At 40.8% G+C, this 14,012-nt stretch overlaps 1 protein-coding gene across 1 annotated transcript in view; it reads left to right on the top strand.

Moving 5' to 3' along the window:
- Cep120 (centrosomal protein 120) overlaps nucleotides 1-14,012 on the top strand; it is a 69,502-nt gene that overhangs the window by 16,476 nt on the left and 39,014 nt on the right. Inside the window, exons 7-12 of the mRNA XM_052742195.1 lie at nucleotides 1,852-2,049; nucleotides 4,530-4,757; nucleotides 5,666-5,882; nucleotides 7,102-7,279; nucleotides 9,844-9,993; nucleotides 10,584-10,766. Coding sequence (XP_052598155.1) covers nucleotides 1,852-2,049; nucleotides 4,530-4,757; nucleotides 5,666-5,882; nucleotides 7,102-7,279; nucleotides 9,844-9,993; nucleotides 10,584-10,766 — 1,154 coding nt within the window. The remainder of the gene's footprint in view (nucleotides 1-1,851; nucleotides 2,050-4,529; nucleotides 4,758-5,665; nucleotides 5,883-7,101; nucleotides 7,280-9,843; nucleotides 9,994-10,583; nucleotides 10,767-14,012) is intronic.

Genomic DNA, 14,012 nt, shown 5'->3' with positions numbered 1-14,012 from the left:
GGCTGATAACCAAGGTCCAGCTACCAAAGTATTGAATCAAAAGTCCCCCTTGGCTCACCTAATTAACATGCCAGGTTAAAATTCAACCCCTCATCCTAACACAGGGTTTCCCCCTTTACTTTTATAAACTGCCATCTGCCTCTGTGCTGTGTCTGTCTCCTCTCTATGCAGAGGCAGCCCTTTGTCCGTCCCTCAAGGACAAATACCGCTGCCCCCTCCCTTGTCCCCTTCCCCTTCTCCCTCATCCTCTCTCTCCTTTGTCTCTTATTCCCTGCCCTTTGTCTCTCTGGGGCAAATAAATCTCCTTTGTGCTGAGAACTTGGTTTTGGGTATCTGGAGCTGATACTGATCCCTTCAACCTTGACCCAGAAAATTAAAATAAAACACAAAAAAAGATGATGTTTTCACTTATAAACAAAAATAACCATCTTTTAGGCATAGATTCTCACAAAGCTAGCAGCTGAGAAGTGACATTCCTAGTATATTATTTAGCCACTAATGCTGTGGTCTTAAAGCTGATTTTTGTTTGTTAGCTTGTTTTGTTTTTAGATAAAAGGTGTGAACTAAGATGCTAATCTGTTAAGTAGCTTGGATTAAGACTTTTAACATTTTCTTATTTATAAAGTGGAGCCTTTTGGTAGAATAAGGATCAGATAAAAAGTATATAAGAGAAGCTTAATTTAAAATACTTGGTTCCTTCCAAAAAAAACTTTCACAAATTCATGTTGAATGAAGTGAGAGCCTCCAAACAACAAAGTCTTTGGTCTCTTTGGACTTTTCTTTTGTTAAATTAGTTAATCGATTATTTAGTGTCTCTTGTAGCCCAGGATGGCCTCAAACTCAGTGTACAGTTGAGCATGTCCTTGAACTCTTGATCCTCCTGCCTTCACCACCTAAGGACTGGAATTATAGGCTTGCATCACAACTTCTTTGTGCATTTAAAAAATTTAACTGAGTTAGGTAACTGGGTGTGGTGGCACTTGTCTTTAATCCTAACAGTAGGGAGGCAGGGCCAGGCACATCTCTAGAGTTTAAGGCCAGCCTGGTCTACATAGCAAGTTTCAGACCAGCCAGCACTGCATAGTGAGACTCTGCTTGCCCGTCTTCCCAAAATATTAGGGGCTGGAGAAGTGGGTCAGTTGTTAAGGAGGCTCACAACTGCCTATAATTCCAGTCCAGGGAATCCATTGCCTCCCTGGGCATTGACTACAAATGGTACGTTACATACATGCAGGTAAAACACTCACATAAAGTGAAAATAAAGAAATCGTTTAAAAATTAACGAAATTAGTTATTTAGGAGCAAGTAGAGAAGTAAGCCGTATGGACATGCCTAAATCCCACCACTCAGGAAGCTAAGGCAGGAGGATTATGAGTTTTAGACTAGCACTACATAATGAGACCATATCTCACAAAGTACCAAACCTGGGGATGTAGCTCAACTGTAGAGCATTTGCCTAGCATTTGTAAGACTTTCAGTTTGGCTCCTAGCAGCACCACCAAAAGAAACCGCTAACCAGATAGAAAGAAGGAAAAAAGGTAACTTGGCAGAGATTTAAAAATTCTGTGTGGGGCCGGGCGGTAGTGGCACATGCCTTTAATCCCAGCACTTGGGAGGCAGAGGCAGGAAGATCTCTGTGAGTTCGAGGCCAGCCTGGGCTACAGAGCGAGTTCCAGGACAGGCACCAAAACTACACAGAGAAACCCTGTCTCGAAAAAAAAAAAAAAAAAAAAATTCTGTATGGTTAATTTTAAGACTTGAAAGTAATGAATGTTCTAGGAAGATTTTAACTTGCAACAGACACATGTGGAGTGCCTTAGATTCTAATTTTTTTTTTCTTTACATGTTTAGTTAATTCCCTGTACCATGAAGCTTCCAGAAAGGCAGCCCGAGTTTTTCTTTTACTATTCTCTACTGGGAAATGATGTTACAAATGAGCCTTTCAATGATTTGATCAACCCAAACTTTGAGCCCGAGAGAGCGTCTGTTCGCATACGTAGCAGTGTGGAGGTTCTGCGTGTGTACCTGGCTTTCCATTCTAAACTGCAGGTAAGTAATACCAGCACATTGTTCTCTACTGGAGACATAAAGTTGAGTTTAGCTGCAACCTGTATTGTGTTTCAGTACTAGAGATGGTCTTGCCTTTTTAATTTTTTAGGTATTTAAGTCGTGAAGTCATTGGAATCACAGTTGCTTCAGAATTTTTGGAGTTAACACATTACCACCCAGTCACTAAGAAAAGAGATAGATTGGTTATTGGCGTTACATAGTAAGAGGTAGTCCTTAAAGCTAGTTGATCCTGTGTCTACAGGCAAGGTGTTGTATTACTAGTGTAGGTGGTAGCTGCCAGTACACGGATTGATTCTTGGTGGCAGAATTTACATTCTATAAAATCTGCCCACAAGTATTTTTTTGTAAATACATTTCAGTTGGATTCTGTGTAAATACAGAGCTTGAGACCAGTAGAAGTCATTCTGCTATATTTTATGGATCTAACAGGTAAGTAGGGTAATGAGACATGATAGTTATATAGCATTCATAAAGCAGTCTCAGTTGTTAGACTGCATTTTGAGTGGCTCATGAGAAGAGGCATTAAATGTGAGAGGTACTAACCCTTAAAGGTGGTTCTGCTAAACCCAAGATTTTAGAAAACTAGAGACTATCAAATATTAACTTTTGAGAAGAAGCACTTTCAGTTTTATTCTGAGTCATATTCTTACCAAGAGTATTGACTTACCAGCTTCTCATGCACATTAAAGTTAGGGAGATACTTTAGGAGCTGGAGACAGCTCAGTGGTTAAGAGTGTATACTGCCCTCACCAAGGACTAGAGTTCTCTGATGTCAGGCGGCTCACGGCTGCCTGTAACTCCAACTCCAGGAGATCCCATGTCTTCTTCTAGATGCTGGGCTCACGTGCGTGCATAACCACACACATATACACACACTCGTATACACATAATTTAGAATATAAAATTAAATTTAAAAGTGAATGTTTTGTTCTAGCCTGAAAAACGTTGTGCATAAGAGCTGGTGAGATTGCTCGGTGGGAAAGGCATCGCCTCTAAAGCCTGGCAGCCAGTTCAATCTCCAGAACCACATGACGGTAGAAGGGGGGAAGTGACTCCACAGAACTGCCCCCTGACTTCAACACTCAGTCCCACATAGGTATTGCACATGGGTGTGCGGACACACCCACGATAAATAAAAGTTTAAAAAATACTTCACTCAGCACCATTAAGGCTCCATAGTAGTTTAGTAGTGACTTTACTTCTAGTCTTCTGAAGACGCTAGCCTAGGGCTGGAGACATGGCTTGTGGTAAGAAGCATTTGCTTTGCCACACAACCATGAGGACCCACATTTGGGTCTCAGCTCCCATATAATACGTGGCAGGTGGTTTCACACCCTGTAATCTTGCACCTTGGGGGCGGAGACAGACTGATCACCAGGGCCTGCTGGCTGCTAGCCTCACCAAAAACATGAGCTCCAGGTTCAAGGAGAGACCTTGTTTCAAAAGAATATGGTGGGAAGTGATGAAAGTGGATACTTGATGCTCTCTTCTGACTGTTGGACTTGTGTACCCACACAAAGGTATGCTTCTACCCCCTTGTGTACACACACACACACACACACACACACACACACACACACTAAAAACTAGAAGTTTCACAAAAGAAGTTACACCCACTAACATTAAGCCTGAGCTATAGGCCAGTTCTGGTTGCATACATCTGTAGTACCGGCACTCAGGAGCCAGAAGCAAGAGGAGTATAGTTCAAGGCCAGCTTTGTATGTATAGAGAGACACTGCCTCAAAGAGTTATCATACGTCTCTTCATTCTGTCACTATTAATATAGAAGGAAAGTAAGATAGCGATTGTTCTCCAGTGTGCAATCTCCAAGGCTTGAACATCGTAAACAATAGTTAGAGGTGTGGGTGTGGTGTCTGTAAGGGGTGGGGACGTCGAACTCTCGCTTGGTTGTCATTGGCTAGCGTAGTCTTCCGTCCCGTGGTTTTCTGTCACCTTTTACTGTTTAACATTCTGTTTCATAAACAAATGCGAAAGCAAGATGAAAAGAAAAAGGAACCCTCAATATGTTTGATGAGTTTTATTTGTGGTTTAAAATGCCCAAACTTGTTGAACCACTGACACTTTTTTAAGAACTCTGCTTAATTAAGGTGACGATGGAAGAAAATGCTTGAGGTATTTGATTCCTATTAAGTTTATACCCATTTATTACATAATTTGTATATTCAAAGTATATAGTAAAATTAGAGTAAGCACAGCTCACTAATGAGCATAAACATGGCTGATAACACCTGACTATTCCTTGGTGATTGAAGAAGTGAAAAGGCTACTGAGTGACTGAGTTACCAGTACCCAGTGTTAACAGTCACTTGAGAAGGCATTTGGTGAAGGTCAGTGAGTTAGCCCACTTCGTCCCTGCATTCTGTGGCCTGTTTTCAAGTTGATGGTATTAAGGGAAAAGGGGGATGTAAAGCCCTGTTTTGATTTTTCCTTCACATTAGATCCATCTCTGCTGTGGAGACCAGTCACTTGGCAGCACAGAAATCCCTTTAAATGGATTGCTGAAGAAGGGCAGTACAGAAATTAACCAGCATCCGGTCACAGTTGAGGGTGCTTTCACCCTTGATCCTCCCAACCGAGCCAAGCAGAAGCTGGCCCCTGTCCCTCTGGAGCTGGCCCCCACCGTGGGAGTGTCAGTGGCTCTGCAGAGAGAAGGCATCGATTCCCAGGCAGGTGGTGACTCTGCGTTCATTTATCATTTTCCCCAATGTCACTCAGGGTTACAGAAGTTGAACCTTGGTAGAATTCCTTGGCATACATGTATTTTATTCTTCTTCACTGGGGCCCTGCATTTTACGTACCTTATTTCTGAATAAACTTTTCAGTTAGTGACTGTACCTAGGGCCTTGGCCTTAGGGACAGACTTCTGTAGTGGAAACCATGTCTTCCTGTTCCCAGCTTGTAGCTCTTTACTGTGCCACAAGGCAGCTGGCGAGGGAGGAGGTGTGGGTTGGAGTCTGCAGTAGTGCTTTTTTGCTGGACACAGCCTCAGCTAAAGCATGGTCCTTGATGCATTAGTTCTGTTCTCTCCTTGGCCATTCCTTTCTTTATTGTTTTTAATTTACCCGAATGCACTTTACTGTGTCTATCTGTACAAACAACCTAACTATCTTGTTCTTTCAGATAATTGATATGTAGGTTACAAACTAAAGCTAAGAAAATTGAAATGAGGGTTTAAAAAGTGTGCACCTGTAGAGAGAAGGGCAGAGGGGGAATGGACAAAGGAGTGGAAGACGTCACACCCGACATCTGGGTTTCTACCATTGCACTGTCTTGGTGGGAATAACTGTTCTCAGGGTCACATGGCAGGCCTCTTTTCTCAAGTAACCCTTCTTAGCCATTAGGATGCATTTTGGTACTCAGCTCTGGATATTATGTTTCCTTCCTGTTCATCTTCCTTTTTCTGGTCCTAGATGCTTTAAGGAAATTTGCAAATTATGAAGAAAAATAGACTAGGAATGTCCAGACTGGGAAAGGAAGCATGTACTTGCTAAAAAGCAACGCCAAGTTTTTTTTTGCTTAATTATGAAGGAAAGTATTTTGCAAATTACACTTTATTTTTAAAAATTGTTTTTAGTCTTTAATTGAATTAAAGACCCAGAATGGACATGAGCCTGAGCATTCAAAGAAGAGAGTTTTAACCCCCATAAAGGAGAAGACACTCACTGGAGCAAAGTCACCAAGTGTGTCCCCTGTCCAACCTCAAAACCAGACACCGCCAACCAAAGATGATGCAACAGAAAGTGAAGTGGAGAGCCTACAGTACGACAAGGATCCAAAACAAAATGTGAAGGGTGAGATGTTCTGTTCATACGTACTGACGCTGTTGGGATGCAGTGATTTCATAGACATCTGAGAAAATTCAGGGACAGCTTAATGAAAACTGCAGAACTTTATTTGGGAGTCAAAAGTGTGTGGGGTTATAAAATTTCCAATTTAATGTCACTTCAGCCTACTAAACTTTTAAATAAGGGTTTGCTAAATCTCTACTTTTATATTGTTAATAGTCTGTTCAAAAGAAATGAAAGAATATATATCTTTCAAACAGACTTTTTATACTGAAATTTTAGCGAATAGAGCCATTAATGGCTTCTTATAGTAGATTTTCTAGTAAGAGTTTGAGAATGTATCTAGTTTTCTTTGTTTAGATTTATTTTATTTCTAATTATGTGTAGTTGTTTTGTGTATGTGTCTGTACATGAGTGCAGGTGCTCATAGAGGTCAGAGGTATCACATCCTCCAAGAGTTGCAGGCACTTGTCAGTGGGTACTGGGAATCGAACTTTGATCTGCAAAAGCACTATGTGCTCTTAATCACTGAGCTGTCTCTCCAGCCCCATCACAAAGATGTTCCATCTACTGCTGAGGCTCTACAGCTGTTACCAGTGGTGTACGTAGGCAGTGTGGACTAGGAGTTAAAGGACTGGAGAGCAAGTTCACCTCCATCACTGAGTGAGTGTATGACTTGGTCACTCATTAAGCATCTCTGGTCCACAATAGGGTTGGCCTACATACCTCTTGTCTTTCTAAGATGTAACTTTTGTTGACCTATTTTATATATGCAAATATCCAATTAGTTTATAAAAAGTGTTAATTTATATCGACAGTAATCTTAAGTCTAGCTCTTCAAGTGATCGTCCGTGCACAGGTGCCTCTTAGAATCAAGTCACTGCCTGACAGGTTTTGGTTAGACATTGTTGCCTCAGGTCTGTTGGTTTTGAGGTTTTGCAGTGTGTGGTGAGAGTAACTTTGCTCCCACTGTGTAGCCCAAGTTAACTTTAAACTTGTGATCCTCCTGCCTCAGCTCTTAAGGTTGGAATTCCAGGAGTGTCCTACCATGCCTCACCAAATTTTTCATGTAGTTCTAGAATAGGAATTAGGCAGTGTAGAACAAACCACTTTTTAAAATGCTCATGATAGACTCATTTCATATGTTCACTAAGCAGACCTGTCAACTTCTTGATTGAAGGTATGTAAGATGACAGCTTTAATTTTTTTTCAATGTTTACTTTAGGTATTAGTTCCATACCTGCTTCACTGGTGCAGCCAGTGGCCCCCTCCAATGCGTCAGAAGTGGTGACCTCAGGACAGAAGATCGCCGTTCCAGCAACATCACATCACTTTTGCTTTTCAATAGACTTAAGAAGCATCCATGGCTTGGAAATTAGTTTTCCAGTCAATTGCATATTGAGGTGTGGTTTGATTTTATTCTGGAAAAATGCCTTTGTCTGTAAGGTGGTGCAGAGAAATGTTACCAAAGAAAATGTAACTGTTGTGAAACCATTGGCCTAAAAGGCAGTAAAGTATCCTAATGACTAGATTTGAACCAGAGTGGCTCTGGGAATGGGGGACTAACAGACTTACCTATTCTGGTGTAATAGTTATAGGCATTTATAATCATTTATTGATGCTGCCATTTAAGATGTAATTTTGGTTGCTTGTTTTCTGGAACGAGAGGCACTACAGGTCAAAATCATGGTTTTGTATCTGATTTTTTGTAAGACTGTATTGCAATGGATGCTGTATTCCTAACACCTACATCTTATAGCTGTGAGTATAAAAGCCATACTTAATGAACTTGAAATGAGATGTGTCCCATTCAGTAGAAAGAATTACTTCGTATAATCAGTTAAATGGCTTTATACAACAGTCTATTTTAAGGCTGCGTGTTTGTAGACATTGCAGATTGTGATATAGGTTAAATGCATACAGGAGGCATGCCTGAGTTCAACTGCAGAAATCAAGTTCTACTTGAGTGTGATTTTTCATTTGACTCTTCAGAATTATTTCTGCATCTCCCATCCTTGGGTATGAATGATGCACAGAAGCAGACCTAGGACAGGGTATGTTCATGAGCTCATTGAATGAAAGTCTTCCCACCTCTGCTCAGTTCTACAGTTGACATACAGAATGCTTGGGATTATTACTAAGATAAGCATGCTGAGACACAGAAGACTGGCAGAAGATTGTCTCACGAATGCAGCTTTTCTCAAAGGGTTTGTTTCCTCTATTTGAGAAATAGAATTACTATTTGCAGGTTTTCTTTACTGGTTTTTGTCTTTTTATCCCCTTTGTTGCCTTAGGATCTTTGCTGCTGCAGCAGAGTATGTCTTAGTACACCCAGAGAGGGTGCTGGCCAGGAGTGTGGAGATAGGTACAGCCTCAGGTTAGATGCTGTGAGAGGGAGCCTTTAACAGTCCCATTTAGAAAGCACTAATAGTAATTTTTCTGTTTTGCATTTTGCTATCAGGTCCATTTGTTTAATGGTTAACTGCCCACTGGCATTAGGGTACATAACAGAAATTAATCAATTTAGAAGGATGACAAATTTAGAAATGAGCCAATACATGAAGGAGAATACTAATTCATTTGGCAAAGAGAGAGAAATAATATTCTAAACAGGAAACACTTGGTCATGATGTATATGGTACTCGACATGGAGTTACCGGATGCTAGATTGGTGGTTGATTCATTGAAAGCACTTTTTAGAGTTGTGACCATTTAATTTGTTCAGTTTGACAAGTTTATATCATTATGCTCCACATATGCAGCTGTGTAATAGAATTTGTGAGGTAAGACTCGCATTTGAAAATAAGTGGAACCTGCAGGTCTGTTTGGATATTTTTCTTGTAATTACTAAATACTGTAGTGGGATGATAGGAGTTGAAATAGTAGGCCATGAACTTTCAGATAACTTGCTTCAGTGGCTCAGTAATTATATAGGATTGGGGTGATAATACAGGATATAGTTTTTGTAGGAAAAGCAGTTTTTACTAGTCGAGTTTAAATTTGATTATAGTTTCATATATGAATAACAAGATGAAATAAAGAATAGCAGGATGAAATTTAAGCAAGCATTACAATATCTGTAATTTTTTTTTGGGGGGGGGGGCCGGTTTCGAGACAGGGTTTCTCTGTGTAGTTTTGATGCCTGTCCTGGATCTCACTTTGTAAACCAGGCTGGCCTTGAACTCACAGAGATCCACCTGGCTCTGCCTCCTGAGTGCTGGGATTAAAGGCGTGCGCCACCACCACCCGGCTGATACCTGTAAAGTTGTGGTTAAGTTCAGAGTCAGTTCTGAAGCAGTTGGGCTTCTTATATTTAATCCCATATGGTATCTATGATGAAAAGAAGAGACTGTGTGTTTTATTCAAGTGGTGTCTATATTGTAGATTTGATCTGTCTTGATTCTCTGTTCAAAGACAGAGTACTATGACTGTGTCTTTTTGGCATTGCCTAAGGGCAGCAGTTTTCAACCTGTAGGTCACAACCCCGCTGTGGGTTGAAGGCCTCTTTCATGGGAGTCGCATATCAGATATCCTGCATATCAGATATTTGCATTGGAGTTCATAACAGTAGCAAAATTACAGTTATGAAGTCGCAATGGAAATAATTTTATGGTTGAGGGGTCACCACAACATGACGAACTGTGTTAAAAGGGTCACAGCATTAGGAAGGTTGAGAACCAATGGCCTAAGGGCTTTTTAGCCCATAAATAACAGGACATTATTATATAAAGGAAAGTAGGCCTATAATTCAGTATATTAGGCATTTCTTGAGTGCCTACTGTATGGCAGAACTTGCTTGTTCCTGTGAATGCCAAGATAAAAAGGAAATGCTTGAAACAAGTCACAGTCCAGTATTCCTGTTTTATCTTAAAACTTGTATTTGCTCATAATGTATACTTTTAAAAACACCTGGCCTTCTATGTCATCTGTAGCCTGTACCATAAGACTTGTGTTCCCTATGTTTTAGGTACTCCTACCCATTCTTTGGTAGTGCGGCTCCTATTATGACTAACCCTCCTGTAGAAGTTCGGAAAAACATGGAAGTTTTTCTTCCCCAGTCTTACTGTGCATTTGATTTTGCAACCATGCCTCACCAGCTGCAAGACACTTTCCTAAGGTAACGTACAGACTCTTGCAAATGAGATGCCTTCAGGGTGTGAATTTATACAGACCAAAACCTACAGTAGCGCCTGCACTTGAGAATCACGAAATTAGTTTTCTGATGTCTGCAACATCTGTCCTGTTGCAAGGCTTAACCTGGTTTATTGTAAATCCCAGCCTAGGTGTTGGAGTGTTAAGGTAATCTGAGGAACGAGAGCGCCTCAAAGGGAGTAAGAATATTTAGGTTTGCTCATGAGCCACCAAACATAGTACATTTTCTTGATTTTCATTTTAGTTATGGGAAATAGATTTTTCAAGGAAAATTAGGCCTATGAAATCTGCTTTCCTCAGAGTATCATAGCCCAGATTTACATGTTCTTATAGAATGAAGGTTCCCTCCAGATTCTATAATGACTTATGAGACTTAACAATGTTCGAAGAGTTTTCTTTATTGCTTAGAGGTACAAAGACAAATATTTGTTCTCTGGGGAGCTGAGCTTTTAACCATTGTGTTAAATAACTTCCCAGGTAGCAAACATCTAACTATATGTCGTTTGGAAAGCAGTGCTTCAGAGGAATAATTGTGGACGTGGTTTCTCTTTTTAGGATCCCACTGCTGGTTGAATTATGGCACAAGGATAAAATGAGTAAAGACTTACTCCTTGGGATTGCAAGAATCCAGCTTTCTAACATCTTGTCTGCAGAAAAGACCCGGTTTTTGGGTGCTAATGGTGAACAGTGTTGGCGGCAGACTTACAGTGAGAGCGTGCCTGTCATGGCAGCACAGGGGTGAGTCTCCCACAGCAGTGGCTCACGTTATCTCTCCTCCTTGTGAGGAGTCTGCTGAGAACCACACCCTCAGGCCCTCGTGACCTCTTTCTGGCTGTTTTTCTTTGACGTGCGGGTGACTTTATTGTGGTTTGCGTGTTAGCTTTTTGATGCCCATTTACTTAGAAGAGTATAAGAATTTTTGTGGCTATAATACCATGATTCGTATTCAGACTGCTAAGTGTTTATCCTTTCTGCCTTAGCCTGATCATTGCAAATTTTATGTGTTTATTTATATTTTTGTGAGAGAAAGGGAGCGTGTGTGTGTGTGTGTGTGTGTGTGTGTGTGTGTGTGTGTGTGTGTGTGTGTGAGAGAGAGAGAGAGAGAGAGAGAGAGAGAGAGAGAGAGAGAGAGAGAGAGATGGGGTTGGGGTGCCTGTTCTTTCCTGCCACCTGAGAGATACAGAGATTGAGCTCAGGTTGTCAGGCCTATGTATAGAGCCTCTCTGAACCATCTCAGTGCCCCTAACCTGACAGTTTTTTCTGTGTATGTGTGTGGGCCTGATTATACATGTATGTGTACCACATGTGGAGACCAGAGAGGGCATCAGATTCCTTGGCTCTGGAGTTACAGGCCCTTGTGAGCTACCTGATCTGGGTGCTAGGAACCAAACTTGGGTCTTGCAGGAGTAGCAAGTTCTGACAGTTGGGCCGTCTCTCCAGCCCCTTAATTGGATAATTTCAAAGGAGCTGTTTGCTGTCTGTCGGTTTTCCTTGTATTTGTGATGCTGGGGTCTTGTCCAGGGCTTTGTGCACACTGAGCAGGTGCTCTGCTGCTGGTCTCAGTTAGGAAGCTCTGCTGTTTGATCTCATTATCTGGAGTTTCTGTTTTGTGTTCTTTTCATTAGGAATGCTGTCATGTTTTTGTTGTTGCTATATAACCAGGTTTATTGCACTTTGAGGAAATTAACTGTAAAAAACAACAACAGAAAAGGTCCAAATTCACATAAGGTTTTTAATATCCTCTAGATAAAAACAATGCAGCAAGTCTACTCCTCAGCTGTGATTTTTTTTTTCCACTTGAAAAATATTTTGAAATTTGCCTGAAATTTAAAGACTGAGAATGATATAAATGCTAGCGCTCAGTGACAGTTTTTAAATTATATTATCACCAAGGGCTTGGGATATAGCAGTGATAAAACACTTGTCTGGCATGTGCCAATCCCTGGGTTCAGTCACCAGCACCTACAAAAGAGTAACAATAATGCTCTGGTTAGTTTTTGTCAACATAACGAGAGTCATCTTGGAAGAAGGACTCTGAAATGAAGAATTGTCTTGACCAGATAGGTCTGGGGCATATCTGTGTGGCATTGTCATAATTGCTAACTAATATGAGGGCCCAGCCCACTGTGAGTGGTACCATCTCTTAAGATGATGGGCCTAGAGTATATAAGAAAGCTAGCTGAGCATGAGACAGAAAGGTCCAGGAAGCAGCATTCCACCATGGTATTTTCTTCAGTTCCTGCCCTGACTTCCATGATAGACTATGATCTGTCAGCCAGTAAACCTTTCCCTCCTCAAGTATCTCCGGGTTATTGTTTTATCATAGAAACAGAAAGCAAATGAGAATAATGTTTCTTTTACTTGAACTTTATTGCTGCAGTGAAAACATGTTTTCATATTTTCATCATTGGAATTTGTCAAATTACCTTTTTTGAATTAACAATAGAAGTTGAGGTTCAAATTAATATTATTTACCACATTTCCTTTAAATAAAAACCTAGTGAGAATGTAGAGAGAAAAAGTAAGATTCAGCAAAAATTTGAGATCTAAAAGTACCACTAAAAATTTCCCCTTTACTCTTACTTCCTGGAGTCACATCCAGAGCCTGGAAGGTTTGTGAGATGCCTTCTCCCTCTGTGGGGATGGACCAGTGCCTGGAGAATTAGTTATCTGGCTAAGAACGTTCATTTTACTTTCGTTCTTGTTACAGAAAAATTCTCGAGACTCAGCATTCTCCTCTGTTGTCACAGAAGAATTTTAACAAGTCATTAGTAGTTGGAGCTGTTTTAATGCTGCTCTAGCCATTTTTTATTGCTCTGCCTTGGACACAGAGCGTTTTAGATTCACCTGAGAACTTCAGTTGTGTTCAGGCTTTTTTTCTCCAACATAGTAGGGCTTTGCTTGAACATTTTTCTTTTACTTTGTGTATGCTGTGGCATACACGTGGGAGTCAGAAGACCACTTTGTGGAGTTGGTTTTCTTCTGGATTCCAGGGATTCAGTTCAGGTCATCAGACTGGGTAGCAAGTGCCTGTACCTGCTGGGCCATCTTGCTGGCCCAAGTACTTCATTTTACTTCATTCATTTAAAAAAAAAGTAAAACTGGAAAAAAAAATGGGGATTTGGTTAACTAAAGAGCCATTCATTATATGAGATCTGTTTATTAAAGTTTTGTTTTTAGACAATATTATATTTTTTAGTTGCTAAAATTTTCCTTTCCTTGAATGTTTTTTTGGTTATTTAATAAATAATACAGTTCTGTGATACAGAAGATGCTAATTATGACTAAAATAATACATAATTGTCTTACTTTCATGGATTATCTCAAAGCACTGCTTACATTCAGAAAAAGAGTAACGTGTGTGTATTCATTCTGGAAAGGAGGCAAGTTTTGAATAACTTCCATAACCAAGAGTAGGGGGCTGCTGAGGGTATCCACTGTGTAAATTCATTAAGTATGCTTTAGAGGCAGTAAAAAGCACATCATCGTGCTGGGTGTAGTTCAGTGGAAGAGGTGTTGCCTAGCGTGCATAAAGTCCTAGCTCCCCCAAGAAAACAAAAGAAAAACATTTAAATGAATGTGGGACATGAGAACTCCAATCCCAATTCAAACAAGGAGAGGTGGAGCCGTCACTGTGCATCCTTGTACATCTGCAGAGGGACAGAATAGGAAAGAGTGCCGCATGGCTGCTCACTCCTTTAATCCCGGGACTCAGCAGGCAGAGGCAGGTGGATCTCTGGGAGTTCGAGGCCAGCCCGGGCTAGTAAATATTTAGGAATTAACTATGTGGGGGCTGTTCTACTTGTTGCTGCGCCTTTTCATGTTTAGAACAAGTACACAGCTGTAGGTAGGTTTTGGTAAATGCAGGTATTAAGATGTCCTGTTGGTCAGGTAAAAGCACACACTTGGGAGGTCAAAGGCCATGGAGGCTGCCCAGTTAGAGCAGCAAGAGTGGGGTGCAAGACATGTTCCTCCTGCGTACTG

Source organism: Peromyscus californicus, unplaced genomic scaffold (assembly GCF_007827085.1).
Source record: "Peromyscus californicus insignis strain IS unplaced genomic scaffold, ASM782708v3 Scaffold_17__1_contigs__length_78620276, whole genome shotgun sequence".
NCBI classification, from domain to species: Eukaryota; Metazoa; Chordata; class Mammalia; order Rodentia; family Cricetidae; genus Peromyscus; species Peromyscus californicus.
This window is presented reverse-complemented; position numbering and strand designations above follow the sequence as displayed.